Source organism: Lithobates pipiens, unplaced genomic scaffold (genome assembly GCF_037356315.1).
Source record: "Lithobates pipiens isolate NorthernLeopardFrog02 unplaced genomic scaffold, aLitPip1_a1.2 Scaffold_10, whole genome shotgun sequence".
NCBI lineage: Eukaryota > Metazoa > Chordata > Amphibia > Anura > Ranidae > Lithobates > Lithobates pipiens.
Window position 1 is genome coordinate 6,923,983 of NW_027507686.1, and position 27,899 is coordinate 6,951,881.

The window sequence follows — 27,899 nt, forward strand, 5'->3', positions numbered from 1 at the left end:
ATGTCCTCCCTTCGAAAATGCTACTTGCCTGGTTGTCGTGATGATCCACTGGTGGCAAAGTAATAAAACCACATAGAGCCAGGAAACTGCCATTTTTCAGAAGGAAATCAGTAGTAGCGCCCTACATTGATAGATGTTCTTTAATAAATTTTAAAGCCAATTTTTTTAGTTTTGGATAGAAAAGGGAATGGGTAAGACCCCTGTCAGGTTTTTGCTGACTGTGTCCCATCTAAGAGAATTTGCTTCACTTCCTGTCCCAGACACACAGCGGTAAGTAAGAGGTGATCCTGACAAAGCGAGGAGATATCCCCCCCTTTTTGCCAGTTGTCACCAGAACAGGCGCCTCCGCTGGGAGATTCCCCACTGTAAAATTGTGGATTTCCCATCACTTTCTGTACTGAAGACAATGGTCACCAGAACCAATAAAGAAAGTGAATCTCCTTAGTGGGGGGCATAGACAGCAATAAAAACCTGACAGAGGTTCTAGCCCCTCTACATTCTATTCAAAACTGGGGAGGGGGAGAGTTCTGAGCTTTATATACACTTTAAAGGAATGAGACTCTTGGTCCTGGTGTCCAGGAACTCCATTAAGAAAAACTCACCTCTGGAGTCCTATAGGTATGTAGAAACTACTGGAACATTTAACTCACCAGTATACTGTAATATATTAAAATATATATATATATTATTTGGCTGTTTTATGGCTTAGAAAATGTGAAATTTAGATGGTCATATCTCTAGAGCTGCCATTCTCAACCAGGGTTCCCCGAAGGGTGGCTTGGGGTGCTTGAGCTGTGACCTTCCATTTGAGGTTTCCTGCATAATGCCAGGTCCAGTGCCACTTGGCAAAACCAGCGGAATGACTGCAAGGGTGTCATTCCGGACTGGGATTCCCGGAAACCTGAAAATTATTTCAAACGGTTCCTCTGGGATAACAAGGTTGAGAAAGGCTGCGCTAGAGTAAGATTAAAGGACTTCAAAAAGGACCACTATACACAAATTATAGGATTTTCATAAACTAGGTTTTGCCTTGTAAGTGGTATGCTTAGCCTCACTGACAACAGTAAGGTGCATGAGCTGGGAGGGGACAGCCCAGGCCTCAGACTTCAAATCCCGGCCCACCTCAGATTCCGACAATAGGAGGAAACCAGCTTTTCAGACTTTGACACATGGGAGCAGGCCAGCTTCTCATAGTTTGATACCTGGGGAAAACCAGCTTCTAAGACTTCAATACTTGGGGACAGGCCAGCTCTCAGACTTCAATACTTCTCACTGGCAACAATAAGGTGCAGGAGCTGGAAGGAGGCAGCCTAAGTCTCAGATTTTAAAAGAGGGGGCAGACCAGCTCCTCAGACTTCGATGCCCGGGGGCAGACCAGCTCCTCAGACTTCGATGCCCGGGGGCAGGCCAGCTCCTCAGACTTCGATGCCCGGGGGCAGGCCAGCTCCTCAGACTTCGATGCCCGGGGGCAGGCCAGCTCCTCAGACTTCGATGCCCGGGGGCAGGCCAGCTCCTCAGACTTCGATGCCCGGGGGCAGGCCAGCTCCTCAGACTTCGATGCCCGGGGGCAGGCCAGCTCCTCAGACTTCGATGCCCGGGGGCAGGCCAGCTCCTCAGACTTCGATGCCCGGGGGCAGGCCAGCTCCTCAGACTTCGATACCTGGGGGCAGGCCAGCTCCTCAGACTTTGATACCTGGGGGCAGGCCAGCTCCTCAGACTTTGATACCTGGGGGCAGGCCAGCTCCTCAGACTTCGATACCTGGGGGCAGGCCAGCTCCTCAGACTTCGATACCTGGGGGCAGGCCAGCTCCTCAGACTTCGATACCCGGGGGCAGGCCAGCTCCTCAGACTTCGATACCCGGGGGCAGGCCAGCTCCTCAGACTTCGATACCTGGGGGCAGGCCAGCTCCTCAGACTTCGATACCTGGGGGCAGGCCAGCTTCTCAGACTTCGATACCGGGGGGCAGGCCAGCTCCTCAGACTTCGATACCTGGGGGCAGGCCAGCTCCTCAGACTTCGATACCTGGGGGCAGGCCAGCTTCTCAGACTTCGATACCTGGGGGCAGGCCAGCTTCTCAGAATCCATAACTCAGGGGCAGGTCAGCACTCATCATTCAAGACTAGGGGGGCAAACCAGCTCTCTGACTTTGAAATTCAGGGCTGGCCAGGTTTTGAACTTCAAAACTCAGAAAAGGCCAGCTTGCAGACTGAATATTGAGAGCAAGCAAGCTGTTAGATTTTCAAACCCAGGGACAGGCTAGTACTCAGATCTTAAAATATGGGGGCAAGACAGCTCTCAGACCTTGTTACTCGGGGGAAGGCCAGCTCTCAGACTTTGATACTTGGGAGAAGTCCATAGCCTAAATAGGTAACAACAATGTCTGGGGAATGCCCAGGAAAAAACCAAAGCCTACTTACCACCAGCTCGCAGACAACCAAATTAACCTAACAGAGCCACGTCACGGCACCCTGGTATCTGTGGTGCTAACACTAAAATATAAGTGCCCCTGCAGTTTAGCAAATGCGTACGGACTAAACCCCTGTTTTTAACGCATACTGTTAGACAGGTTAATTTGGTTGTCTGCGAGCTGGTGGTAAGTAGGCTTTGGTTTTTTCCTGGGCATTCCCCAGACATTGTTGTTACCTGTTTTAGCCTTCCAATGCCGCTTACTGCGATCGCCAGCTATAGATGAGGGCGGTGGCAAGTTTTTGTTATCCAGAGCCTAAATAGCAACACCTAGAAGAAAGCCATCTTTCAGACTTCGAAACTCGGGGACAAGCCAACTCTCAGGATTTCAAATCTCAAGGAGAGGAGTGCAGAAAGTCAATATTTGCATAATAGAGCAATGTGTCTTTCTGTGCTTCTGAGGAGCACTGCAAGGAATGCTAAATTATTTGAAGATACTTCTCAGGGGCTGTTGTCTGTCTGCTCCCAACCCTAGTATAGAGGTGACTCCATTGAAAACCTAGGTAGTATTGAAGGGAGCCATTTAGCCCAAGAGATGACCATTTTGTAAACTTATTTCATATAAGATGGATGACCAACCAACATTCCTTCATCTTCTTTCAAGTCTACCAGCAGCAAAACATTGAGCAACAGGTTGCACAGAAAAGAAAAAAAAAATATTTGTATCTCAATTTTTGTGCAGGTACGGGGCCTTTTTCTTACAGTTAGGAATATTTCTGGCTCAGCTTACCATAAAACATTTTTGGTATAGTGGTCCTTTAACCAAAGTCAAGCCCTATGTGGACATCCCTGCCGAGGAACACTTGCGATGTGTGCCAGCCTCTAAAAAGGAGCTAGGTTAGCTCTGGTGCTGCTTGATTAGGGACGAAGGTGGAGACTGGACTGTAGTGAGGATCTGGTTCTGAAAGACGAAAATCTTCACCCTCTCGAAGACCCAGAGGAAGATGAGCAGGACACTGACATACTGAACCCAGCCGAATTTGATCATCTCCCAAAATCCAGGCTGATATGTGCAGAATTTATTAAGGACACAACTGGTATTAATTCCCAGAGGGAATTCACATGGAATAAAAAAAGGAAAGGAAGTGGAGGAGGAAATGAATGGAACATAAGCAACATTTGGTGACCATATCCCAGATACAAAACAGACTTGGCATAGAGCAATGACCTTGGGGCGGTAAAGGCCAACCAAGAGTTTTGCAACCTGTCCTCAAGTAGCCCAGACGGTGCATGGCATGTTTGCTTTTCACTTTGGAACCATGGTGCCATTATTTTATGGTACAGAATATTCAATGCCAAAAAAAAGACTCAGTTAGACTTACCGGTGACGGTATTTCTAAGAGCCTTTCAGGACAACCCCGGAGAGAGTAGCTCCACCTTGCAATCAGGAAACACATGCCCACTTTAAAAACACCTCCTCCTCCTCCATGGCTTCAGTTATTGTGGCCTTCCGACGCTGGAAAACAAAGCACAGAAAGCACAACACCATGGTAGAACTTAATACATTTACTAAGCATAACCTAGGGAGGGAAGTAGCGGTTGTCCTGAAAGGCTCTTAGAAATACCGTCACCGGTAAGTCTAACTGAGTCTTTCTCAAATCGCCTTTCAGGACAACCCCGGAGAGGATAACCGAGAAACTTACCCTAGGGCGGGACTACTGCCTGCAGTACCTTCCTGCCGAAGGCCTGATCTGCTGCAGACAGTAGATCTAACCGGTAATGCCGGAGAAATGTCGAATAACTGGACCAAGTGGCAGCCTTGCAGATTTGTTCAGGCGTGGCACCGGCCCTTTCAGCCCAGGAAACTGCCGTGGATCTAGTAGAGTGGGCAGCAATACCTGAGGGAGGTATTTCTCCTTTTGCTTTATAGGCTTCTGTTATAGCCAACTTAAGCCACCTACCCAGCGTACTTTTAGAAGCTTTCTCCCCCTTGCGTGATCCAGAAAATATCACAAAGAGGGCGTTTGATTTTCTAAATTCTTTAGTAACTTTCAGAAACTGTAAAAGACATCTTCTCACATCCAATGTGTGAAAAACTTCCTCTCCTGCATTTGCTGGGCTTGCAGAGAATGTAGGTAACACTATTTCCTGTGATCGATGGAAAGTTGAGGATACTTTCGGTAGGAATGCTGGATCCGTCCTCAGTACCACCCTGTCCTGATAAATTCTAAGGAAGGGTTCTGTAATAGCTAGAGCTTGGAGCTCGCTGACTCTCCTGGCCGAGGTGATGGCCACCAAAAAGATTGTTTTTAAAACCACCTTCTGTAAAGAAGCTTCTTGTAAGGGTTCAAACGGTGCTCCCGAGAGACCCTGTAAAACTGTAGACAAATCCCAACTGGGAAAGTCTTTAAGGGCTACTGGTCTATTTCGAGCAAGAGCCCTAAAAAATCTAGAAATTAAAGTTTCTTTAGATAAAGTCTTTTCAAAGAAAACTGATAAGGCAGCCACCTGAGTCTTCAGGGTACTGGCTGCGAGACCCTTCTCCATTCCTTCATGGAGAAACTCCAAGACGGACACCGTGCTCTTGACCTTGAGTTCTCTAGAACTGCACCAGGAGTTGAACTTTTTCCAGACCTTCATGTAAATTGCCTGTGTAACTGCCTTCCTACTGGACAGCAGGGTCTTTACTACTTTATCTGAGAGACCTTTAGCCTTTAACAGGTCCTCCTCAGAAACCAGGCGGTTAGCTGCAGGAGTTCCACTTCTGGATGACTTACTGTCCCCTGGGATAACAGATCTTTTCTGAGTGGTAACCTCCATGGGGGCTTCGAGGCTAGGTTTCGAAGACCCGCGAACCAGGGTCTTTTTGGCCAAAAAGGAGTGACTAGTATTAAGTCTGTCCTTTCTTCCCTGAATTTCCTCAGTACTAGTGGAATTAGAGGAAAGGGGGGAAAGGCATAGCACAGCTGGTAATGCCAGGGGTGAGCGAATGCATCCAACCCTATTGCTGCATCTCCTCGGTGAAGAGAAAAGAATCTGTCCACCTTTGAGTTCTGCTGGCTGGCAAAAAGGTCTACCTGAGGAACCCCCCAGGCCTCGGAGATCATCAGGAACACTTCCTGATTCAGACTCCATTCTGCCTCTAGCAATTTGCGCCTGCTTAGGAGGTCCGCAAACAAATTCTGAGAGCCCTTCAGATGCACTGCCGATAGTGAGGCTGTGTTCTGTTCTGCCCAGGCTAACAACAGATTGGCCAGCTCCATCAAGCTCCTGCTTCTGGTTCCCCCTTGCTTCATAATGTAGGTAACCGCTGTTGTGTTGTCTGACAACACCTGAACATGGTGGCCTCTCAAACTCTGCTGAAATGCCACTAAACCCAGAAAGATCGCCTTCAACTCCCTCCAGTTGGATGATCTTTGAGCTTCCTGTTTGGACCAGACCCCCTGAGATGTCTGACCATCCAGATGGGCTCCCCAGCCCCAGGCACTTGCGTCTGTAGTAAGGCGCTTGTCCACAGGAAAGGTCCACACCAGGCCCCTTGAGAGGTTTGCCTGGTCTCTCCACCACCAAAGAGCCCTTTTCGTCTTTGACGAAATTTTTAGCTGTTTTTCCAAAGGATCCTGATGGGACCAGCTTGACAGAACCTCCCTCTGAAGGGGTCTGGAATGGAACCTGGCCCACTGAACAGCCGGGATTGCTGCCGTAAGCAGGCCCAGAACTGCCATAGCCATCCTGACTGAGACTGTCTGGTTGCTCTGTATCCGCTGTACAGCTAGCTGTAACTTTTCCTGTTTTTCCAACGGCAGGAAAACTTTCTGGAGAATCGAATTTAATGTATACCCCAGAAATTTCATTTCCTGTGAGGGGGTCAGGATTGACTTCTCTAGGTTTAGAAGCCATCCCAGGCCCTCGAGGTGAGACTGGGCCCTCTGGAGATTGACTAGGACCTGCTCCCTGGAGTCTGCAAAAAACAAAAGGTCGTCCAGATAAGGAACAACTGGAATCCCCTTCAATTTCAGGGGTTCCAAAGCCTCTGCCATAATCTTCGTAAAGACCCTGGGAGAGGACGAGAGTCCGAACGGCAGAGCCCTGAATTGGAGGTGCCATACCGAACTCCCTACCTTCAATGCCAGGCGCAGGAACTGCTGCGATGCCTGATGAATTGGTATATGAAGGTAGGCATCCCTTAGGTCCAGGGATGCCATGAAGCATTCTGGGGTCAACAGCTTTGTGATGGAGAAAATTGTATCCATCCTGAAATGTTTGTACCGAATGAACCTGTTCAGGAATTTCAGATTCAGGATTAGACGGTACTTCCCTGAGGGTTTTTTCACCAGAAAAATATGTGAATAAAAACCCCCGCCCTGCTGGCTTACTGGGACTTGAATCAGAACCTCTTGCTGTATCAGCTCCTGTAACAACAGCTTCATTGCAGAGGCCTTCTCCTGATCCCTTGGCAATGTTGTCACATAAAACCTGCTCGGGGGTGGTTCTGAAAACTCCAACCTGTACCCCTGATCGACAACGCTCTTCACGAACAGATTTGGAGACAGCCTGTCCCATTGTTCGCGAAAAGCTGACAGTCTCCCCCCCACTGGGGAGATATTGTCACTTGTTCTTAGGGGACTGCTCTGGGGGAGATCTAAAGAGGACTCCACCCCTGCCTTTGCCCTTCTGTGAACCCCATCTGCTCTTGTGCTCCTGGTCTTTTTTATGGGACTGCTGAAAAGCACGAAAATTCTTTTTAGCCATCTGCTTTTTCTTAACTGGAAAAGCCTTCTTTTTATCGGCTGTTCTATCCAGCACAGACTCTAAATCAGGACCAAAGAGCAAGTCACCCGAGAAGGGAAGACCACACAGCTTGACCTTAGAGGCAGTGTCCCCAGACCATGTTTTCAGCCAAACTGCTCTCCTGGCTGAATTTACAAGAGCCGAAGACCTAGCGGCCAGTTTAACTGATTCTGCTGATGCATCCGCCATGTATTTGACTGCATTCAGGATCAGTGGAAAGGACTCTAAGAGATCCTTGCGGGGGGTGTCCCCGCCTCAATATGGCTCTTCAGCTTCTCTACCCAACATTCCAGATTCCTGGCCACCACCGTAGCTGCCATTGCTGGTTTTAGACTGACTGACGCGGCATCCCAAGCTTTTTTAAGGATGGAGTCAGCTTTTTTGTCCATTGGGTCTTTAAGGATCCCCATATCTTCAAAGGCTAGATCCGTTCGTCTGGATACCTGCGAGAAAGCTGCATCGACTCTGGGTTTCTTATTCCAAACCTCTGAGTCCTTATCTTCGAAGGGAAACCTTCTTTTGAGAGCTTTAGAGAAGAAAGGGGCTTTTTCTGGGTCCTTCCACTCCTTTCTCACTGAGTCTGAGAGGACCCTGTGGACAGGAAAAACTCGCCGTTTTGTTTCGTCCAACCCCTGGTACATTTTGTCATGAACTGACAGTTGTACTCTTTCTTCCTGAATTTCTAGAGTAGTGTAGATTGCTTTTAAAATATCATCTACTTCCTCTAGTGATAGCTTGAATTTGGAGCCCCTGCTATCTTCTTCCTCTTCCTCCTCCTCAGAATCCCTGAAGGAGATGAGAGTACTACCCCCTTCGTCTCCAGACTCTTCAGTTTCCACCTGTCTGGATGACGACGCCCTGGGGCTGGGCGGTAAGTTCTGAGGCTCGGTCTGTGCGGGAGGGTTTTGTATCAGGATGGACTTGACTGAACTCAAAGAGTTTGTCAGCTCTTTAACCGAAGAAAACAAATCCTTATATTGTTGAGATGTTTCCTCTTCCACCAATTCTCTGATACAATTTCTGCACATTGCCTTCTGCCATGAATCTCTGAGGGGGGTTTTGCAGGAAGGACATTTTCTCTGACCTGGTCTAGCTTTTCCTAGTGATTTTTCCTGAAACGACATACAGGTTTAATTCACTAAAAGCTCTCAACAACCAGTTGCTTAACACCAAGCCAGTGCAGAGACCCACCACCAAACAGACCTACTAGTGAGACCCCAGAACTAGGCTGCAAAAGGTCAGAGCGAAGTCCACCTCTGACCTGCAGCGACAGGCCCCCAAGAGGGGGGAACAAACAAAGACATACCCACAGTAAAGCAGAGGGTGCCAGTGCACCTTACGTACCTGGGCTGGACCGGTGCTGGGGGCGCCTGTCTCCGCCATAGCTGGCTTGCACTCTTCCATCGTTTGAGTGAGGCAGCTATTTTACAAACAGCTCTCATTTTAAATTTTTCCCGGCCGCCGCGTCATCAAGGCCGGCCGGAAGCGGAAGCACACGGTCACCTGACCCGCCCCATGACCCCTGCGTTCCAGGCGCTGAACCACGGCGCCACGCCCCCTCAGAGCGCCCGCGCGTCACCGTGAACGACGCCGTCGCCGCCCGGGACCCGGCGCCGAAAACGGAGCCATGCCGCTGACCTGCAGCGGCCTCCGCCAGCAACAGAGCCCTCCCTGCGCTAACAAGCGGACACCGGGCACCCGACGCCGGCACTCCGAGGGTCCTTACTCCCGTGAGATGGCGGGACCAGGAGCTCCAGGAGTCCTCTCCCCGTGGAGATGCTGCTGGGGGTCAAAGAGAAACAACCTGCAACAAAAGGTAAGCCTTACTCCCCTGCAGAGAGTGTAGCTCTCCCTGGTTCAGGCACATGCTTCCTCCAAGGAGGAAACACAATAACTGAAGCCATGGAGGAGGAGGAGGTGTTTTTAAAGTGGGCATGTGTTTCCTGATTGCAAGGTGGAGCTACTCTCTCCGGGGTTGTCCTGAAAGGCGATTTGAGAAAAAAGAAAACTAAAAAGCTCTACTTGATTTCACAAAGATACTTAGGGGAAGATTTACCAATACACACGACCGGACTTTTCGACCGACTAGGTCCGACGGTCTTCCCGACAGACTTTCGGCGCAGTTCCGATGGACTTTCCGAACTAACGTAATTGGCCACACACAAGCACACCAAAGTCCGATGGATTCAAACGTGATGAGGTACGATCGGACTAGAATAAGTAAGTTCATAGCCAGTAGCCAATAGCTGCCCTAGCGTCGGTTTTCGTCAGGGCTGCACTGGGACAAAAATTTGGCTCTGGACTTCATCATGACCAGCCCACTTTAATTTTGAGTGTCTCCATCAGCACTTCCCCTTACATCAGAGTGTCCTCCCTCTCCTCCCCCTCCCACGTGTACTCACAGTTTTGAAGGCAGCTTCTCGTTCCTCTCTCCAGCCATATGATAAGTGACAAGTGATAAGGGGAGAGAGGATGGAATGTCTGCCAGCTGTCTATCTCCCCCTGCAGGCTGGAGGGAGCAGAAAGCCTAATGCTCTCTCCAGCAAGTGACGGCAGCTGCTCCTCCTAACAGGAGTGAAATAGTGATCACTCACTGTCAGAGAGGAGCGGCTCCAGGACTGCACCTGACCGGCCCACTGAGCCATCGGCCCACTGGGAAACTCCCTGTAGTCCCGATGGCCAGTACATGCCTGGTTTTCGTTCATCAGACCAGCATACAGACGAGCGGATTTTTCAACCGGACTCGAGTACGTCGGAAAAAGATTTGAAACATGTTCTAGTTCTAGGTCCGTCAGACTTTTGGGGAGAAAAAAAAAAAAAGTCAGCTGGAGCCCACACACGATCGTAATATCCGACGGATTCATTCCGCCCGACCTAGTCCATCGAAAAGTCTGGGTGTGTGTATGCGGCATAACACCGGTGCACACAGAATCTGGTGCAGCTTTGCATAGAAACCAATCAGCTTCCAGGTTTTATTGTCAAAGCTTAAAGTGGTTCTGCACCTTTAAAAAAAAATATTAAAAGCCAACAGCTACAAATATTGCAGCTGCTGACTTTTAATAAATGGACACTCACCTGTCCCAGGGTCCAGCGATGTCAGCGGCAGGTGACGAGCGATCGCTCATCTCTCTGCTGCCCCCGCCGCCATCCTATGTTAGGGAATTGGGAAATGAAGCATTGCGGCTTCACTGCCCGGTTCCCTACTGCGCATGCACGAGTCGCGCTGCGCGTCTCTACTGGTCCCCCGCTGTGTCCTGGGAACTGTGTGTTTCCCAGAACACAACGTAGGGGGGGGGGGGGCATCTGCGGTGGTCTGCGACGAGCTTGTCCTGGAAGTGTATTATCCAGGTATCTGCACCCCCCCCCCCCCCTGAAAGGGGCCGATTGTGGCACCAGAGGGGGGGAGGGATCAGATGAGCGGAACTTCCACTTCAGGGTGGAGGTCCGCTTTAACTGAATAAGTTAGAAGCGGATTGGCAACCATGCACAGCTGCACCAGATTCTGAGTGCTCCAGTTTTTGTAAGTCTCTCCAAAGTGTTTAATATTGATAAAGTGGTGAATATGACATTCACAAACATTCTCTGCAGTGAATCCTCAAGGTCCATGAGTTTCAAGGGCAGTGATTGATTTTTCATGTTCAGAACGTTTGTTGTCACAGTCACATCCACCTCTTTATAACTAGACCCCTTAAAAATTCCCCTACATGGATCCAGTGTTAATTTTGTAAATCGAATTTTGCTGCCAAAATTAACACTGCATGGATCCTTAATCACCCCTCCACTCCCCAAAAATGCTCTTTACTCCCTGTCCCACCACTACACTTTATAAACGTGTGGTATGTTTGTGTATGTTCGATAGAAAACTGCAAGCAGGCTTTTATGTTTGCAATACTGCAGAAAAGACACAACATGTCTTTTTTTAGCAATAAAAAGCCGCCCCCTCGCAGTTTTCTAAAAGTTAGGTTTAGTTCCACTCTAAGGTCCCTTTCACACGGGGCGACTCCATAAAGAGCATCTGCCTGTTTAGTGGGGATCTCTCCGTTGAGCAGGCGGATTACAGGTCCGGACACAGACAACCCCCCCCCCCCCCCCCCCCCCACTGTTTTCTATGGATGGAAATGGACCGCCCTGTCCGTTTCCATCTGACTATCATCCAATCTGATCTGCCGGATGGATGGGGAACTTATTCCCATCCGTCTGTTTTTGGCAGGCAGCATTGGATCGGATGCCGGATGGTGTCAGTAAACACATGTCCACTGACATCCGCCACTCTCCATAGAGAACAATGGAGGGTCCGATCAGGTCCGCTGACATCCGCCACGCTCCATAGAGAACAATGGAGGGTCCGATCAGGTCGGCTGACATCCGCCACACTACATAGAGAACCCTGGAGGGTCCAATCAGGTCCACTGACATCCGCCACTCTCCACAGAGAACAATGGAGGGTGCAATCAGGTCCACTGACATCTGGCCATGCTCCATAGAGAACAATGGAGGGTCCGATCAGGTCCGCTAACATCCGCCACACTCCCTAGAGAACAATGGAGGGTCCGATCAGGTCCGCTAACATCCGCCACACTCCCTAGAGAACAATGGAGGGTCCACTCAGGTCCGCTGACATCCGCCACGCTCCATAGAGAACAATGGAGGGTACGATCAGGTCCGCTGACATCCGTCACGGTCCATAGAGAACAATGGAGGGTCCGATCAGGCCCGCTGACACCTGCCACGCTCCACAGAGAACAATAGTGGGTCCGATCAGGTCCGCTAACATCTGCCACGCTCCCTAGAGAACAATGGAGGGTCCAATCAGGTCCGCTGACATCCGCCACGCTCCATAGAGAACAATGGAGGGTCCGATCAGGTCTGCCTGAAAAAACGACAGGCAGACCGGATAGGATCGCCTGTGCAAAACCAGTGGAAGGATTGATAGTCGATCAGTGCACTTCCTACGGACGGTGGAATCATGCAACAAGAGGACCCATGCACAGCGTCTGTGCTAGAGATCTACAAGATATAACTCTGGCATCTAACGATATAGTAAAAGCAAGGATTAAAAAGTATTATTATAATAAAGAGGAACATAAAAAGGATATGAAATGATCTCCACGGGGTACCTGATCACCGCATTGACCACAAATGGATCTGAAGCACCTCGTCCAACAAGCCATAGTGGACTGGGGTTGTCCAGGACGGTGGTCACTGTAATGACACAAAACATTACCAAACTATGACCTTCAAAACACACACAATGACCCGAAAAGGAGGTGAGAGAGAATCCCTCCAACGGTTCCTACACTTCTCCACTTTGCCAAACAAAATATTTCCCAGCAGATTTACCAGCCAGCCTGCAAAACAACCAACGTTGTCCTTTCTAACAATTCACGATAAAGACTGAGGGTTTTGCTTGCACACATTTGCAAATATATAATCCTTAAAGCGGAGGTCCACCCTAAAGTGGACCTTCCGCTCATTGGAATCCTCCCCCCCTCCGGCGCCACAATTGGCACCTTTCAGGGGGGAGGGGGGTGCAGGTACCTGTACAGTACAGGTATCTGCACCCACTTCCGGCATACCTATCTGCGGAAAGGGGCGTAGATTATGCCCCTTTCCGAAAGTCCCCCGCTGCCTGCTGGGAAACACACAGATCCCAGAGGCAGCGGGGACCATCCTTATTGCGCAGCGCGACTCGCGCATGCGCAGTAGGGAACCGGGAAATGAAGCCGAAAGGCTCCACTTCCTGATTCCCATACCCAAGATGGCGGCGGCAGCACCCGAGAGACGATCGAGAGATCGGCTTCGGGTGCCGACATCGCGGGCGCGCTGGGCGGGTACGTGTCCTCATTTTAAAAGTCAGCAGCTGCAGTATTTGTAGCTGCTGGCTTTAAAAAAAAAAAAAAAAAAAAAACGGCGGAACTCCCGGTAGACTCCCGCTTTAAAAGCACAAAAGGAGATGTACGTTTGTGATGTGCGTTGCCCTTCCATGTGCACTTTCCTACTTTCTGCGGTACTTTTTTTGTACAGTTGGTTGAATTGTGTGGCAGAACGGTGATCTGCCAACGTAAACAAACAAATCCCCATTCTGTCAGGGGAGTAGAGGGTGATTGTCTGTTCCGTGTGATCATGAACAGCGATCTCTCTGTACTCCCAGCCAGTCCCCTCCCCCCACACAGTTAGAAACACCTCCCTAGGATACACTTAACCTCTTGATCGCCCCCCTAGTGTTAACCCCTTCCCTGCCAGTGACATTTATACTGTAATCAGTGCATTTTTACAGCACTGATCGCTGATGAGCCTAGGTTCACACTATAGCGATGCGGGAACCAGAGCAATTCCACCGCCGAATCCCGCATCACATCTCTTCTGCAGGCAGTTCACACTGCCCTCTGTGAACCTCTGTGGGTGTCAATACAATGCTAATGACACCCCCAGTTTGGTTCACAAATGGCAGTGCGAACTGTGAACTCGCACAGGAATTCGATCGCATGGGTGAGAATACCCAATGCGATCCGATTCCAGTGCAGGGAAAAAGAAAAGTCCCTGCACTATTTTCCTGCTAATCCAATGCGAGTTCAGCCAAAACGAGTTCGCTGAACTCGCATCGCACAGACATTGCAGTGCGAATCACAAGCGATGTCCGAGTTCGCACAAGTGTGAATCCGGGATAAATGACACTGGTCCCAAAAAAAGTGTCAAAACTGTCTGATCAGTCCGCCGCAATGCCGCAGACCCTCCAAAAAACACTGATCACCACCATTACTAGTACAAAAAAAATAATAAAAATGCCATAAATCTATCCTCTATTCCAGGGATATGCAATTAGTGGACCTCCAGCTGTTGCAGAACTACAAGTCCCATGAGGCATAGCAAGACTCAGACAGCCACAAGCATGACACCCAGAGGCAGAGGCATGATGGGACTTGTAGTTTTGCAACAGCTGGAGGTCCGCTAATTGCATATTCCTGCTCTATTCTGTAGACGCTATAACTTTTTGTGCAAACCAATGAATATACGCTTATTGCAATTTTTTTTAACAAAAATATATAGAATTATACATATTGATCTAAACTGATGAAGAAATTTGTTTTGTTTTTTACTTATTTTTTTGGGATATTTATTATAGAAAATATATAAATATAAATAAATATATATAAAAAAATATTGTTTGTTTTTATTCAAAATTGACATTTTTTTTGCTTTTTAGGGCAAAAAATAAAAACTGCAGAGGTGATCAAATACCACCACAAGAAGGCTTTATTTGTGGGGAAAAAAAAAAAAGGACATCAATTTTGTTTGGGTACAACGTCACACGACCGCGCAATTGTCAGTTAAAGCGACGCAGAGCCGTTTCGCAAAAAATGGCCTGGTCATTAAGGGGGTGAATCCTTCCGGAGCTGAAGTGGTTAATCTATCCACAGCTATATATGCTTCAACTTGGGAGACTCTTAACCACTTGCCAACCATATAACTCAAGTATACAGCGGCAAAGTGGTACTGCTGTGCCGGATCACCTACCTGGTACAAGATCAGACACTTCCGGGTTGGGGGGCGCGCACGCACCCTGACGCCGGCCCGCCCCCCGTTGTGATTATACACAGCAGGAGCTGATCTGCAGGTACTGCAAACTCAATGTCCGTCGGCACCCAGCAAATGGGTGCAACTAGACACAATTTGGTTGTTTTGTTGGCTGGCTGGTAAGTGAGCTGGGAAATCTTGTGTTTGTCTGGGATGTGCATTGCCCTTCCTTGCGCACCTTACTGCAAAGGATAGCTATAGGTTGTGGTGGTTGACACTTTTTTTGTATACTTCTCTTTGGCAGCGAGGACTTTTTTCTGGACTTACCGTTCCTCTCCTGATAGGACGATATGATGTTTGTGAGGTCATAAGAGCTGGCATATGGGCTGGATCCATTAATTACGGAAATCTACCAAATGAAAAACAGCAGTGTGAGTAGCTATAGTACCCTGATGGTCTAACCCACCAACAGTTTAGAAAGGTGAACTGTCTGTGTCACCTTCTACTAACTTAAAGAACTATGAGCAACACTTATTTTTTTTTTTTTCATTTTGGACAGAGCAAAGGAGGATCATAACTCACCTCAAGTTTATTTCAGCAATCTGTGTCCCATTGGGGAGATTTCCCTTCACTTCCTGTCCCATAGCCAAACAGGAAGTGAGAGGAAATCCCTGAAACTTAAAAGGTAAACTCTTTGGGACTCCTCAGGTCACGATAATTGGTGTCCCTATTGGAAGATTTCCCCTCTATTACTTTTCTGAGGACAACCCAAAATTTGGGATTTTCTTTCACTTTAATTTTAAACACACCGCTCCAAAGAAGCTGCTGGCAGGACTTTTCCCTGACGTCCTGCCAGCGCACCTCGGGCTTTCACACTACAGATAATGGGGTCTTAATGGGATTACAGATGGCAAAAAAACTGACAGTTATTTTAAACCTTCCCTATGATATCCAAAGTTTAAAATAACTGTCAGTTTTTTTTGCCATCTGTATCCCATTAAGGAAGTTACAGTGCCTTGAAAAAGTATTCACACCCCTTGAAATTTTCCACATCTTGTCATGTTACAACCAAAGACGTAAATGTATTTCATTGGGATTTTATGTGATAGACCAACACAAAGTGGCAAATAATTGTGAAGGGGGTTCTACAAGGTATTGACTCGGTAGGGCTGAATACAAATGCCCCCCCACACTTTTCACATATTTATTTATAAAAGATTTTGAAAACCCATTTATCATTTTCCTTCCACTTCACAATTATGTGGCACTTTGTGTTGGTCTATCACATAAAATCCCAATAAAATACATTGACGTTTTTGGTTGTGACATGACAAAATGTGGGACATTTCAAGGGGTATGAATACTTTTTCAAAGCACCGCAAGTTTCTTAATGGGATACAGATGGCAAAAAAAAAAACAAACAAACAAAAAAAAGGACTGTTTTTTGTTTTTTTTATTCTTTCTTATGATATAAAAAAATAAAAAATAAAAAAAAATAAAAGAAAAAAATAAATAAAAAGTTTTTGGTTTGTTTCAATGATAGTTTGGGGGCAAAAGAAGACAGTTTCCAAGCCAGACAAAAAAAACAAAAAGAATAAAAAAAAACCCCAAAAAAACAAACAAAAAAAAAAAAACTATCAGATTTTCTGCTGAGTTTTTCCTTCAGATTTACCAAAACCATATAATATGAGGTCAAACCTTAGGAGTTTCAATGTGTATGCAATCAGGCAGGCCCTTCCACTACATGGTTTTGGTAAATCTGAAGAAAAAACTCAGAAGAAAATCTGATAGTGTGTATGGGGCTTTAGAGACCTTGCATGGAGCCCCAGACCGAGGGAGAGTGACAGTTATTTTGTATTTCTTCCATTTGTGAATAAATCTCACCAACCGTTGTCACCTCTCACCAAGCTGCTTGGCGATGGTCTTGTAGCCCATTCCAGCCTTGTGTAGGTCTACAATCTTCTCCCCGACATCCTTGGACAGCTCTTTGGTCTTGGCCATGGTGGAGAGATTGGAATCTGATTGCTTCTGTGGACAGGCGTCTTTGATACAGGTAACAAGCTGAGATTAGGAGCACTCCCTTTAAGAGAGTGCTCCTAATCTCAGCTCATTACCTGTATAGAAGACACCCCGGAGCCAGAAATCTTGCTGACTAATGGGGGATCAAATATTTATTTCTCTCATTAAATTGCAAATCAATTTATAACTTTTTTGAAATTTTGTGGTTATGTTATTCCGTCTCTTACCGTTAAAATAAACCGACCAATAAAATGATAGACTGATCGTTTCTTTGTCAGTGGGGCAAATGTACACAACCAGCAGGGGATCAAATACTTTTTTTCCCGCCTCACTGTAATTGGGGCTGTTCCAAGAGATAATACGCCAAACGTAATACAACTTGCCAGCACCAATGCCAAACTGAATTATTGGTATTGGCAGAGAGGTCTGTTGCAGGTTTACTCCTCTTACATTGTAGGTGGTGTCCAGGCCTTGGTGTCTCAGCAGCTGTCTCTGTTGTAGTCTCAGGTCTCCATTGATGTAAAGCTGGGCTCCAGGAAGTGGAGACGCATTCTGAATAAACGCCATGCTCTGCATTACAAATGTAGACATCCTCTGAAAGAATCATAGAGATACGGTATTTTAGAACAGCAAACACCCAGAAAAAAAAAACAATTAAAGTGGACCTGCCACCAACATGGACCACCCCAACCGAGCAGAAGATCAATTAAAGCGGGAGTCTGCGTTTTTTTTTTTTTTTTTTAAAGCCAGCAGCTACAAATACTGCAGCTGCTGACTTTTAAAATAGTGACACTTACCTGTCCAGCGTGCCCGCGATGTCGGCACCCGAAGCCGATCTCCCGATCGTCTCTCGGGTGCTGCCGCCGCCATCTTGGGTATGGGAATCAGGAAGTGAAGCCTTTCGGCTTCATTTCCCGGTTCCCTACTGCGCATGCGCGAGTCGCGCTGCGCAATAAGGATGGTCCCCGCTGCCTCTGGGATCTGTGTGTTTTCCCAGCAGGCAGCGGGGGACTTTCGGAAAGGGGCGTAATCTACGCCCCTTTCCGCAGAGAGCTATCCCGGAAGTGGGTGCAGATACCTGTACTGTACAGGTACCTGCACCCCCCTCCCCCCTGAAAGGTGCCAATTGTGGCACCGGAGGGGGGGGGGGAGGGTTCCAATGAGCGGAAGGTCCACTTTAGGGTGGACCTCTGCTTTAACCCTTACCCTTACATCTGCCTCCTCACTACATACCACATCCCCTGCACCCCCCCCCCCCCCCTCCCCTCCTCCCCAAATAGGTCATTTACTGAGTTTCAACGTAACCACCCAACCCGCAGGCCTTTTCTGGGACTTTTTGTTGACATGTAAAAAAAATCTGTATTTTTTTTGCTAGAAAATTTCATAGAACCCCCAAACATTATATATAAATATTTTTAAAACAGAGGTCCTAGAGAATAACTTGGTGGGTTTTGCAATTTTTTTTATGTCACACAGTATTTGTTTTTGGAAAAAATCCACTTTAAATTAATTTTAATGCAAAAAAAAAAAACAAAAAAGAAAAAAAAAAAAAAAAAAAAAAAAAAACACACTACATAACCCATTTATGGGGTAAAATATAAAGGTGATGTTATGCCGAGTTAACAGATATTATTATTATTATTCACAATTTATATAGCGCCAACAGTTTACGCAGCGCTTTACATTGTATAGGGGGGGACAACACAATTACAGTACAATACAAAAGGTACAGGAGGGCCCGGCTCGTACAGCTTACATTCTAAAGGGTGGGGGAGGTGGTACAAAAGGTAATAGCTGCAGAGAATGATTTGATGGGGGTGGCTCGGGGACAGTTAGGTGGGTGTGGGATAGGCTTCCCTGAATAAATGAGTTTCCAGGGAACTCTTACAGGTGGACAGGGTAGGGGCTGAGCGGACAGACTGGGGTAGGGAGTTCCAGAGGATGGGAGAGGCTCTGGAGAAGTCTTGAAGGCGAGCATGGGAGGAGGTAACAAGAGAGCTAGAGAGCAGGAGGTCCTGGGAGGAGCGGAGGGGACGATTTGGGTGATATCTGCAGATGAGGTTGGTGATGTAGATGGGGGCGGGGTTGTGGATTGCTTTGTATGTTATGGTTAGCATTTAGAATTTTACATGGTGGGGTAGGGGAAGCCAGTGAAGGGATTGGCAGAGAGGGGGGGCGGCAGTCATGGATTGATTAGCGAGGTGTATTAGTCTAGCAGCAGAATTCATAATAGACTGAAGGGGGAGGAGCCTGCGTGAGGGTAGGCCATTAAGGAGAGAGTTGCAGTAGTCAAGGTGGGAAATAATCGCGGATGTGAACGCGTTGCTTTGTGGTGTCATTAGTCAGGAAGGGTAGAATTCTGGAGATGTTGCGGAGGTGAAGGCGGCAGGATTTAGCCAGTGATTGGATATGGGGGCTGAAGGAGAGGTCAGAGTCAAGCATGACACCCAGGACTCTGGCATGTGTGGAGGGACCAATGGTTGTGTTTTTGATATTAATGGTGAAGTCAGGGGGGGGGGGGGGGGGGGGGGGAGAATCGTGAAGGAGGAAATATAACGAGCTCAGTTTTAGAAAGATTGAGTTTGAGGAAGTGGTGTGACATCCATACTGATATGTCATTCAGTAAGTTGGAGATCTGTGAGGAGATTGAGGGGGTGAGTTGAGGAGTGGCGATACCGAACATGCCTAACAGATATCTAACATGCCACTCTTTAAAATTGCGCAAGCTTCTGGAATGGTGACAAAGTACAATACATGAAAAGAGGTTATGAGTGGTCCCGCGCAGATGGCTAAATAGATCATATAGGCCGCTCCTTGATGACGAAACATGTAGGGTGAAGCTTCTATCATCTTTGCGGCACTTTCCGGCTTGGAGCCCTGGAACGCGAATCGTCCCAGCTTCCTGCTTTTTAAAAAGTTTTAAACATACAGAGAGGAGGCAAGTATCTTTTCAACTGTAAACACTCAATAAAACTTTTGGAAAATGGTATTATGCAATGGAAGCATCTTTTCTCTGTATGTGGGTGAAGCGGATGAATATTTAAAAAGAGCAAAGCAAAGAGCAAGTCTCTAAAGGCATGGATCTGGGAACTGCTGCACAGTAGCAAAAAAATGTGAACATGAAATACCCCTTCGAGGGGTGAGTATTTCTGCTGAGTGCAATACCTATAGGGGGCACCATAGGAAGCACCAGCACAAAGGCTGAAGAATTTAATTGAAGAGCATTGAAGAGCACTTTTTGCAATAAGACTACTTTCACACTGGGGCGGGCGTCGATGGTAAAAAGGGGTGCTATTTTTAGCGCCGATTTACCGTAGTTTTAGTGGCGCTATTTAGCACTACCCCCTGCTAGCGGCCGAAAAGGGGTTAAAAGCGGCGCTTTGCTGGTGTATTGATGGGGCTGTCCCATTGTTTTCAATGGGCAGGGGCGATTTAGGAGCGGTGTACACACCGCTCCTACAACGCTGCAAAGATGTGGCTTGCAGGACATTTTTTTTTATCGTCCTGCAAGCACACCGCTCCAGTGTGAAAGCCCTTTAAATGCTTTATATTATCTATTTTTTGATCAATGTTATTCCTATCACAAGAAATGTAAAAATCCCTTGTGATAGAAATAAGGCATGACAGGTGTTGCTTCGGGAGACATCCGGGGTCTATAGGACCCCAGATCTGTCCTCTACTTTTGCATCAGATAAAAAAATAAAAACACTGATCTAATGCTTTCCAGAAAAAAAAAATGGCAGTGTTTTCATCTGCCTCAATGGGAAGTGATGAAAATGCGCTTTGCTTCCAGTCTCCTAAAGCAGGGGGTCTCAAAACTTTCTAAACAAAGGTCCAGTTTACGATCCTTCATATTTTAAGGGGAGGTAGACTTGAACCAAAGGGAGTGGAAAACGTCCTGGCATCCAGTGGGAGTAAAACATGCCCCATCTTTGGTGCCAGTGGGAGGACTACTTCCCCATCATTGATGGAAGGAATTGTGCCCTGCCCTTTGTGTCATTGGGAGGAATTGTGCCCCTTTGATGGTGTCAGCGACTGACATTATTCCCCATTTTTGGTGTCGTTGGATAGAATTGTGCTCCAAGGGCCCGATAAAGGCAAGCAAAGGGCCATATCTGGCCCCAGCCCGAAGTTTGGAGACCACTGTCCTAGACCATAGAGGTGGTTGGAAATTCTCCATTCTCCGAACACCTATATTGTAAGCCGGCGCAACTGCTGGATCGGATCCCAGGCTTTCCCCCGGGATGGAGGAGCTCGGAGAGGCACCGGGGGGCAGACTGGGCTGAGAGGCAAATAAGGCTAGGCCCCCATATAGCAGCCGCACTGCTTCCGGTATGCGGGTGGCCGGCATGCCGCAACTATGGGGGAGGGGGGGGGGTTGCCGCTTCTAATTTTGACTGTCCTATCATTCTGGACCACAAACCTTCCTCACTGTACTATATGTTTTCTGCTGCACCATTGGCATGGTTATATCTTCTTAGTCCTCTCCATAAAATTATCAGAAATGTGTGCTTAAAGTAGAACTTTAGGCAACCCTTTTTTCATTTTGGATAGAGTAACGGAGGGTTATAGCCCATTAGTTTATTTTTTACCATCCAGGTTCCATGGCAGAGATTCCCCTTCACTTCCTGCCCCATAGCCAAACAGGAAGTGAGAGAAATTCTATGCAAATTAAGGGAATCCATTGCTCCCCAGCCCTTAGAGCTTGTTTCTCCACTCGAAAATTTAAAGGCGGGTCTTAAACAGCAAGGGGTGTGGCCTTGACAGGAAGGGGTGGGTACAATTTAAATTAAGGGGTGCACAAGTTTAGTCAGGCCTAGGGCAGCACAAAACCTAAATACACTACTGCCAGGGGTGTTGCTTTGACTTTGTAGGGCATCACCTGCTAAGAAATTGATAGTGGGGCTACTGCTGGCAGCTGCAGCCATAACACTGGTATAACCACTTGAAGTCAATCCCATACATGTACAAGTGGTTAAAAGGGGTTGTAAAGTCTCAAGGTTTTTCACCTTAATGCATTCAATGCATTAAGGTGAAAACCTTTGGTGATCTAGCTGCCCCCCAGACCCCCTCCCCCTTTTCTTACCTGAGCCCGACCCGATCCAGTAATGTGCATGAGCTCAGCGGCTCTAGCCGATGTCGCTCTCCTCATTGGACAGATTCATATCAGCAGGAGACATTGGCTCCCACTGCCATCAATCAAACCCTGTGACAGTGGAGCAGAGGGGCAGTGCCGGGTCCCTCTGTCTATATCAATGGACGCAGCAGCAGGACTTTGGAGCGAGCCCGCATGGGTGCCCCCGTGAAAAGTGGCTTTCTGTGGGGGGGGGGGGGCACCCGACAAAAGGGAGGAGCCAGGAGCACCGGCGGGCACCCAAAAGAGGAGGATCAGGGCTGCTCTGTGCAAATCCCATGCATAGGAGCAGTTAAGTGTAACATGTTTGTTGTTTTTATTTTATTTTTTAAAAGAAAATACGAACCTTTGCAAACACTTTAAGCTCTTTGCCTGGAGGTTTAGCTTTACCTAATTCAGGTGACACATTGAGGAGGAAAATCCAGTTGCATGCAGTGCCCTGTGCTGTATTCCTACTGAAAAGTGTGAAATAATTGAGCAGTGACTTTGGAACCAATCAGGTTTGATCAGTTGGAACAAATGAGAAATGGTGGGGTGTTATGTGCTACCACACTTCTCATTTACCTTATAGGATAGTGGGACAGCTAGAAAATTGGAGGAAACCTTGGGCTTTCATGGTACGGTATAGACTTACAATGCTGAAGCAGTTTTTATAAAAAAGAAAAATGTATTAAAAAAACACAAAGAAGGAATTCTTAAAAAATACCCACAGGGGCAGACATGTAAGTCTATACCAGGGATATGCAATTAGCGGACCTCCAGCTGTTGCAAAACTACAAGTCCCTTCATGCCTCTGCCTCTGGGTGTCATGCTTGTGGCTGTCAGAGTCTCGCTTTGCCTCATGGGATTTGTAGTTCTGCAACAGCTGGAGGTCCGCTAATTTCATATCCCTGATCTATACCGTACCATGAAAGTCCAAGGTTTCCTCCATTACTCTAGTTGTCCTATTACTATTTAGGACGAAGGTACTTTATATTTTCTCTCTATTCCAATATATATTCCTTATAAGATAAGCCTTTAAATGTTCTATACACCACAAAACATTGTCTGGTCCATACGGCGAGGAATCTACGTACATAGAGCTGGTATGAGAAGGTCAGAACCAGCTGCACCCCGTACACGTTCTCTGTGGGCAGCAGGGGAAGCTCCAACCTAAAGTTCAGCCTGTCCATTTTACCATCTTGGTTGCTATCCTCTTCCTGAGCCTACAAAACAGGTAAAATCAGCTCATTAAACTGTAAAAACAACACAACAAAGCAAATGTAAGAGAACTTGTACCTGTATTATGTATATTACATCTTCGTTATCAATGTGCATTTATGAAAGGTGGAGAGGTAGACTGTTATTTCCCCAGTGCCCAATATAAACAGCATTACAGAAAGTACAGAAATGGGTGGTCTTTGTGCCTGTGAATGGCTGTGGACCATCATTAGACTCGGTTCATAGACACTGTGTACTTAGCCATCCCGGTCAGCTCTGTACCTTGTAATCACTGTGATGACCAATCACAGCCAAGGCTGTGGATAAAGGGATAACGCCAGTCCTCCAGTACTAGGTTTGGGCCAGCAGAGGGGGGCCGAGGCAGCAGGGTGAATGGGATGTGGGCAGGGAGGGTGAACGGCGTGGCATGGGGGAGCATTCGCTGGAACCGATCCCCTGTATGGCTCCCTCTGCAGTAGCTGAAAGCCAACATCTGCATTGTGCTGTGTGGCCCTCTGGGGAGGACGTGGGGTATAAGACGGGGCCCCCACTCTGTAGACCCTGTCTGACCTTCGGGGTGTGTGCAGTATCCCTCTATGCTGCTGCACTATTTGGAATTGCCTACCTGCTTTTTCAGTAGGTAGGTCTCTTATTTTCTTTAGTATCTCAGTAATTACCATGCATCTAGCACTTTATTCTGTTATGCTGCATTTTGACACGGATATTTTTCACGGTGGATTTTTTATTCATTTTATTTTTTATTTTTTTTAAGATTTTTTTTTCCAGGGCATGTTCCTTTTAGGACCCTAAATATACTTGTTTTGCACTATGGCCAGGTCATTACTACTTGGCAATTTTTACACTGAGCTATTTTCATCTTCTCACATATGTTCTCTCTGCACAGAATTTCTTTTTCTTTCACGTCTCATTATTTTGTTTCCCTACTCATTTGTATCCATTCCCGGATAGGGGTTCTGCAGTGGGGGGTCCCAACCTCTATGCCCCGGCTCCTGGTCACCCACTTAGCCTCAGCTGGGTGCCCACAGTTAGAATGTCAGTGCCTCTGAGAGGAGGGGGGAGAGGAGCGGGGCTTCATGAGCCCGCATCGCTGGACTGTGGGACAGAGGAGTTTCCGATTATTAAAAAAATCAGCAGCTGCACTTTTTTGTAGCTGCTGACTGTTAAAAATGGGTGGAACTCCGCTTTAATTCTCTAGAATTAAGAAAGTGACATAGTCAAGAAAGTTACTATGACAAAGCCAGAAGCTAGATTGCCAATTAACGTAAATACTTTCACCATCAGCAAAGTTTGCATTGCTCTTGACTTGTACTAATAGCAGCTCTAGTAACTGTGCGACATACCGATACCAGAGGAATTCTCAGCCTCCCGCCTATTAAGCTGTTGAAATTCTGAAATGTGCTCCACGCCACATAACTTCCACTGGTGCTGTTTAAGGCGATCAGCAAAACCTCGTACTGGAAGCGAACGTTGGGCTGCTCCTCGTATGTGCTTTGCTTAATCCAAAAACCTACAAAAAAGATGAAAGTACATTAACCAATTCAATACCGGGCGCTTTCACCCCCTTCCTGCCCAGGCCGATTTCCAGCTTTCAGCGCTGTCATACTTTAAATGACAATTGCGCGGTCATGTAACGCTGTACACATATGAATTTTTAATAATTTTTTCATACAAATAGAGCTTTCTTTTGAAGGTCTTTAAAAGGGGGTGTAAACCCTCACGGTTTTGCACCTTAATGCATTCTATTCTTTGTTTACATGTGCTGCAGTCTGGTTCATTCCTGTAAACAAAGGTAAACAAAGGGGCAGGGGGGGACTAGAGTGACATCAGGGCCCTTATATGGACATATGTCGTCAGTCGTTAACATGTGCATTTGTCCAAATAGACGTACTAATGTCTTCACATGGTGTCACATCATGGGTCATTCCTGTAAACAAAGGGGGGGGGGGGGATACTGGTGACATCGGGACCCTTATATGAACACATTTAGGCAATGTCTAACATAGACATATGTCCACAGAACGGCCCTGTATGCCCCGCCCGTTTGTTTACAGGGATGACCTGGGGCGCAGCACATGTAAACAAATGGTTGGGATGGTGGTGACATCAGTACCTCTATATGGACGCATATCTGTGTTCAAGAGACTCACTGAACTAGATTTATACACATTGAAGAATGACGTTTAGCTAAATTCACAAAAAAAAAAAAAAAAAAAAGAGCTTTTAATAAAGTCTCACCTTGGCTGCGATAGGACACTAGTAATGGAGGGATGTAGGTCAGTAGCAGCACTGCGATCAGGAAGAGGGTGGCCTTGGAGCAGATGCTGGCTCTGTATCGGACCAGGTAGGGGTGGGAGTAGACTTCATAGATTGCCATAGTAAGGGTGCCAGAGCAATCACTTCTTCTCACTTCCTGCAAAACACGCAATTCCAGAGGAATAAATATTAATGATATCGTCGTTCCACCTAACCCCACCCGCTCCTATACATCACCCCAACCTTTAAAACCCCAACTCCTAAAAAGTTGGGATCCTGTTTAAAAAAAAAAAAAAAACTACATAAAAAATCTCATTTTTTATTCCCAATAGGAAACGTATCAAATTTGTAAACTGAGAAAATGGACAATTTTAAGGAGAAAAAAAAATTCAGGGGATTTTGAAATTGATGGCAGCAACAAGTCTCAAAAAAGTGGGGGCGGGGCCATGTTTACCACATTGTAGAATCCTTCTTCTTTTGCCAACACTCTGTAAACATCTGGGAACTGAGGGGACCATTTGTTTTGGAAGAGGAATGTTGTCCCGTTCTTGCCTGATATAGGATTTCCACTGCTCAGCAGTCCTGGGTCTTCTTTGTTGTCATTTTAAATTTAAAGATGCTCCAAATATTTCCAATCAGTGAAAGGTCTAGACTGCAGACAGGCCAGTTAAGCACCCGGACTCTTCTACAAGGAAGCCATGCGGCTTTCATAGATGCAGTATGGGGTCCTGCTGAGATATGGAAGGTCTTCTCTGGAAAAGGACATCATCTGGATGGGAGCATATATACTGCTTTACCCACTGGACTTATCTGTCACCATTGATGGCGCCTTTCCTGATAACCGAGCGCTGACAACAAGCTTTGTTTGTACCACTTCCTGTCCTTTCCCAACTTTTTACAGATGTGTTGCTCTCATCACTTTCAAAATGACCTGATCTTTTTTTTCTAAAAATGGTTCACATTTTCAGTTTGAACATTCAATATGTTTTCTAGTTTCTATTGTGAATATAATATGGATTTATGAGATTTGCAAATCATTGCATTCTGTTTTATGTAGATTTTACACAGCGCCTCAACTTTTGTGGCATTAGGGGGGTTTATATATGGACCTGAACTCCACTCCTCTTATATCTAGTATATATCCCACTGATCCCAGAAATATACCCTGCAGTGTCCCCCCACCAATCCCCTATATACGCTCTTCTGTGTCACCCCCGAAACACTCTCCTGGGTCTCCCCCTCCCATGCCCCCTCTAGTATCCCCCCCGCCTGTATCCACCCATACCCTCTCTCCTGTCCCCCCTAAACCCACTTCGTGTCCCCCTAAACCTAATCCCGTATCTCCCCACTCATGTTCCCCCATACCTTCTCCTGTGTTACCCTCTCCTGTGTCCCCCCCCCATACCCTCTCATGTGTCCCCCCCCCATACCATCTCCTGTGTCCCCCCTCATACACTCTCCTGTGTCCCCCCTCATACACTCTCCTGTGTCCCCCCTCATACACTCTCCTGTGTCCCCCCTCATACCCTCTCATGTGTTACCCCCATATACCCTCTCCTGTGTCCCCCATATACCCTCTCCTGTGTCCCCCCATACCCTCTCCTGTGTCCCCCATATACCCTCTCCTGTGTCCCCCCTCATACCCTCTCATGCGTCCCCCCCATACCCTCTCCTGTGCCCCCCATATTCCCTCCTGTGACCCCCCATACCCTCTCCTGTGACCCCCCATACCCTCTCCTGTGCCCCCCCATACCCTCTCCTGTGTCCCCCGTATACCCTCTCATGCGTCCCCCCCATACCCTCTCCTGTGCCCCCCATATTCCCTCCTTTGTCCCCCATACCCTCTCCTGTGACCCCCCCATACCCTCTCCTGTGCCCCCATACCCTCTCCTGTATCCCCATACCATATCCTGTGCCCCCCATACCTTCTCCTGTGCCCCCCATACCATCTCCTGTGTCCCCATACCATCTCCTGTGTCCCCTCCATACCCTCTCCAGTGTCCCCTCCATACCCTCTCCAGTGTCCTCCCATGCCCTCTCCTGTGTCCCCCCATACCCTCTCATGTGTCCCCCCCCATACCCTCTCCTGTGTCCCCCCCATACCCTCTCCTGTGTTCCCTCCATACCCTCTCCAGTGTCCTCCCATGCCCTCTCCTGTGTCCCCCCATGCCCTCTCCTGTGTCCCCCCATGCCCTCTCCTGTGCCCCCCCCATACCCTCTCCTGTGTCCCCCCATCCTCTCCTGTGTCCCCCCCCATACCCTCTCCTGTGTCCCCCCATGCCCTCTCCTGTGTCCCCCCATACCATCTCCAGTGTCCTCCCATGCCCTCTCCTGTGTCCCCCCCATACCCTCTCCTGTGTCCCCCCTCTCCGATCACACACAGTTCGGATCTCTCAGGCCGCGCGCTCTCCGGCTTCCCGTCTCCATGGTAACAGACGCCTTTCCCCGGAAGTACATCCACCTGTCAGGTGGTGACCCGGAAGTGACGTCCCGCACGGCACCCCCTGGCTGAGGCTTTGTGTGTTGTGCGGACAGAAGGGGGGTGGGGAGTCTATACAT

At 47.6% G+C, this 27,899-nt stretch overlaps 1 protein-coding gene across 3 annotated transcripts; it reads right to left on the reverse strand.

Annotated features, from left to right (window-relative positions):
- Positions 1 to 3,155: 3,155 nt before the first annotated feature.
- On the reverse strand, positions 3,156 to 27,845 carry TMEM231 (transmembrane protein 231). Of its 3 annotated transcripts, XM_077451351.1 has the most exons (8): positions 27,722 to 27,845; positions 25,323 to 25,497; positions 24,428 to 24,594; positions 22,943 to 23,071; positions 17,183 to 17,326; positions 15,041 to 15,122; positions 12,295 to 12,400; positions 3,156 to 3,477 (listed from the first exon to the last, which is right to left on the reverse strand). In XM_077451351.1, the coding sequence occupies exons 2-8, from the start codon at positions 25,459 to 25,461 to the stop codon at positions 3,306 to 3,308; spliced, it is 939 nt and encodes a 312-aa protein (XP_077307477.1). In that variant the 5' UTR covers positions 25,462 to 25,497; positions 27,722 to 27,845; the 3' UTR covers positions 3,156 to 3,305. The 3 variants fall into 3 exon arrangements, with proteins under 3 accessions (XP_077307477.1, XP_077307460.1, XP_077307466.1); XM_077451334.1 differs by lacking the exon at positions 3,156 to 3,477 and having other exon boundaries at positions 12,237 to 12,400; positions 27,689 to 27,796; XM_077451340.1 differs by lacking the exons at positions 3,156 to 3,477; positions 27,722 to 27,845 and adding an exon at positions 25,795 to 26,524 and having other exon boundaries at positions 12,237 to 12,400.
- Positions 27,846 to 27,899: the final 54 nt, after the last annotated feature.

Bases quoted from the DNA above. Each gene is read 5' to 3' on its own strand.
- TMEM231 (XM_077451351.1), bottom strand. From the start codon at position 25,461: ATGGCAATCTATGAAGTCTACTCCCACCCCTACCTGGTCCGATACAGA. The intron at 17,327-22,942 runs GTACGTAGATTC...TGATTCTTTCAG, and splicing joins CCTTCTCATACCAGCTCTAT to AGGATGTCTACATTTGTAAT. The intron at 12,401-15,040 runs GTAAGTCCAGAA...GTGTCATTACAG, and splicing joins GTCCTATCAGGAGAGGAACG to TGACCACCGTCCTGGACAAC.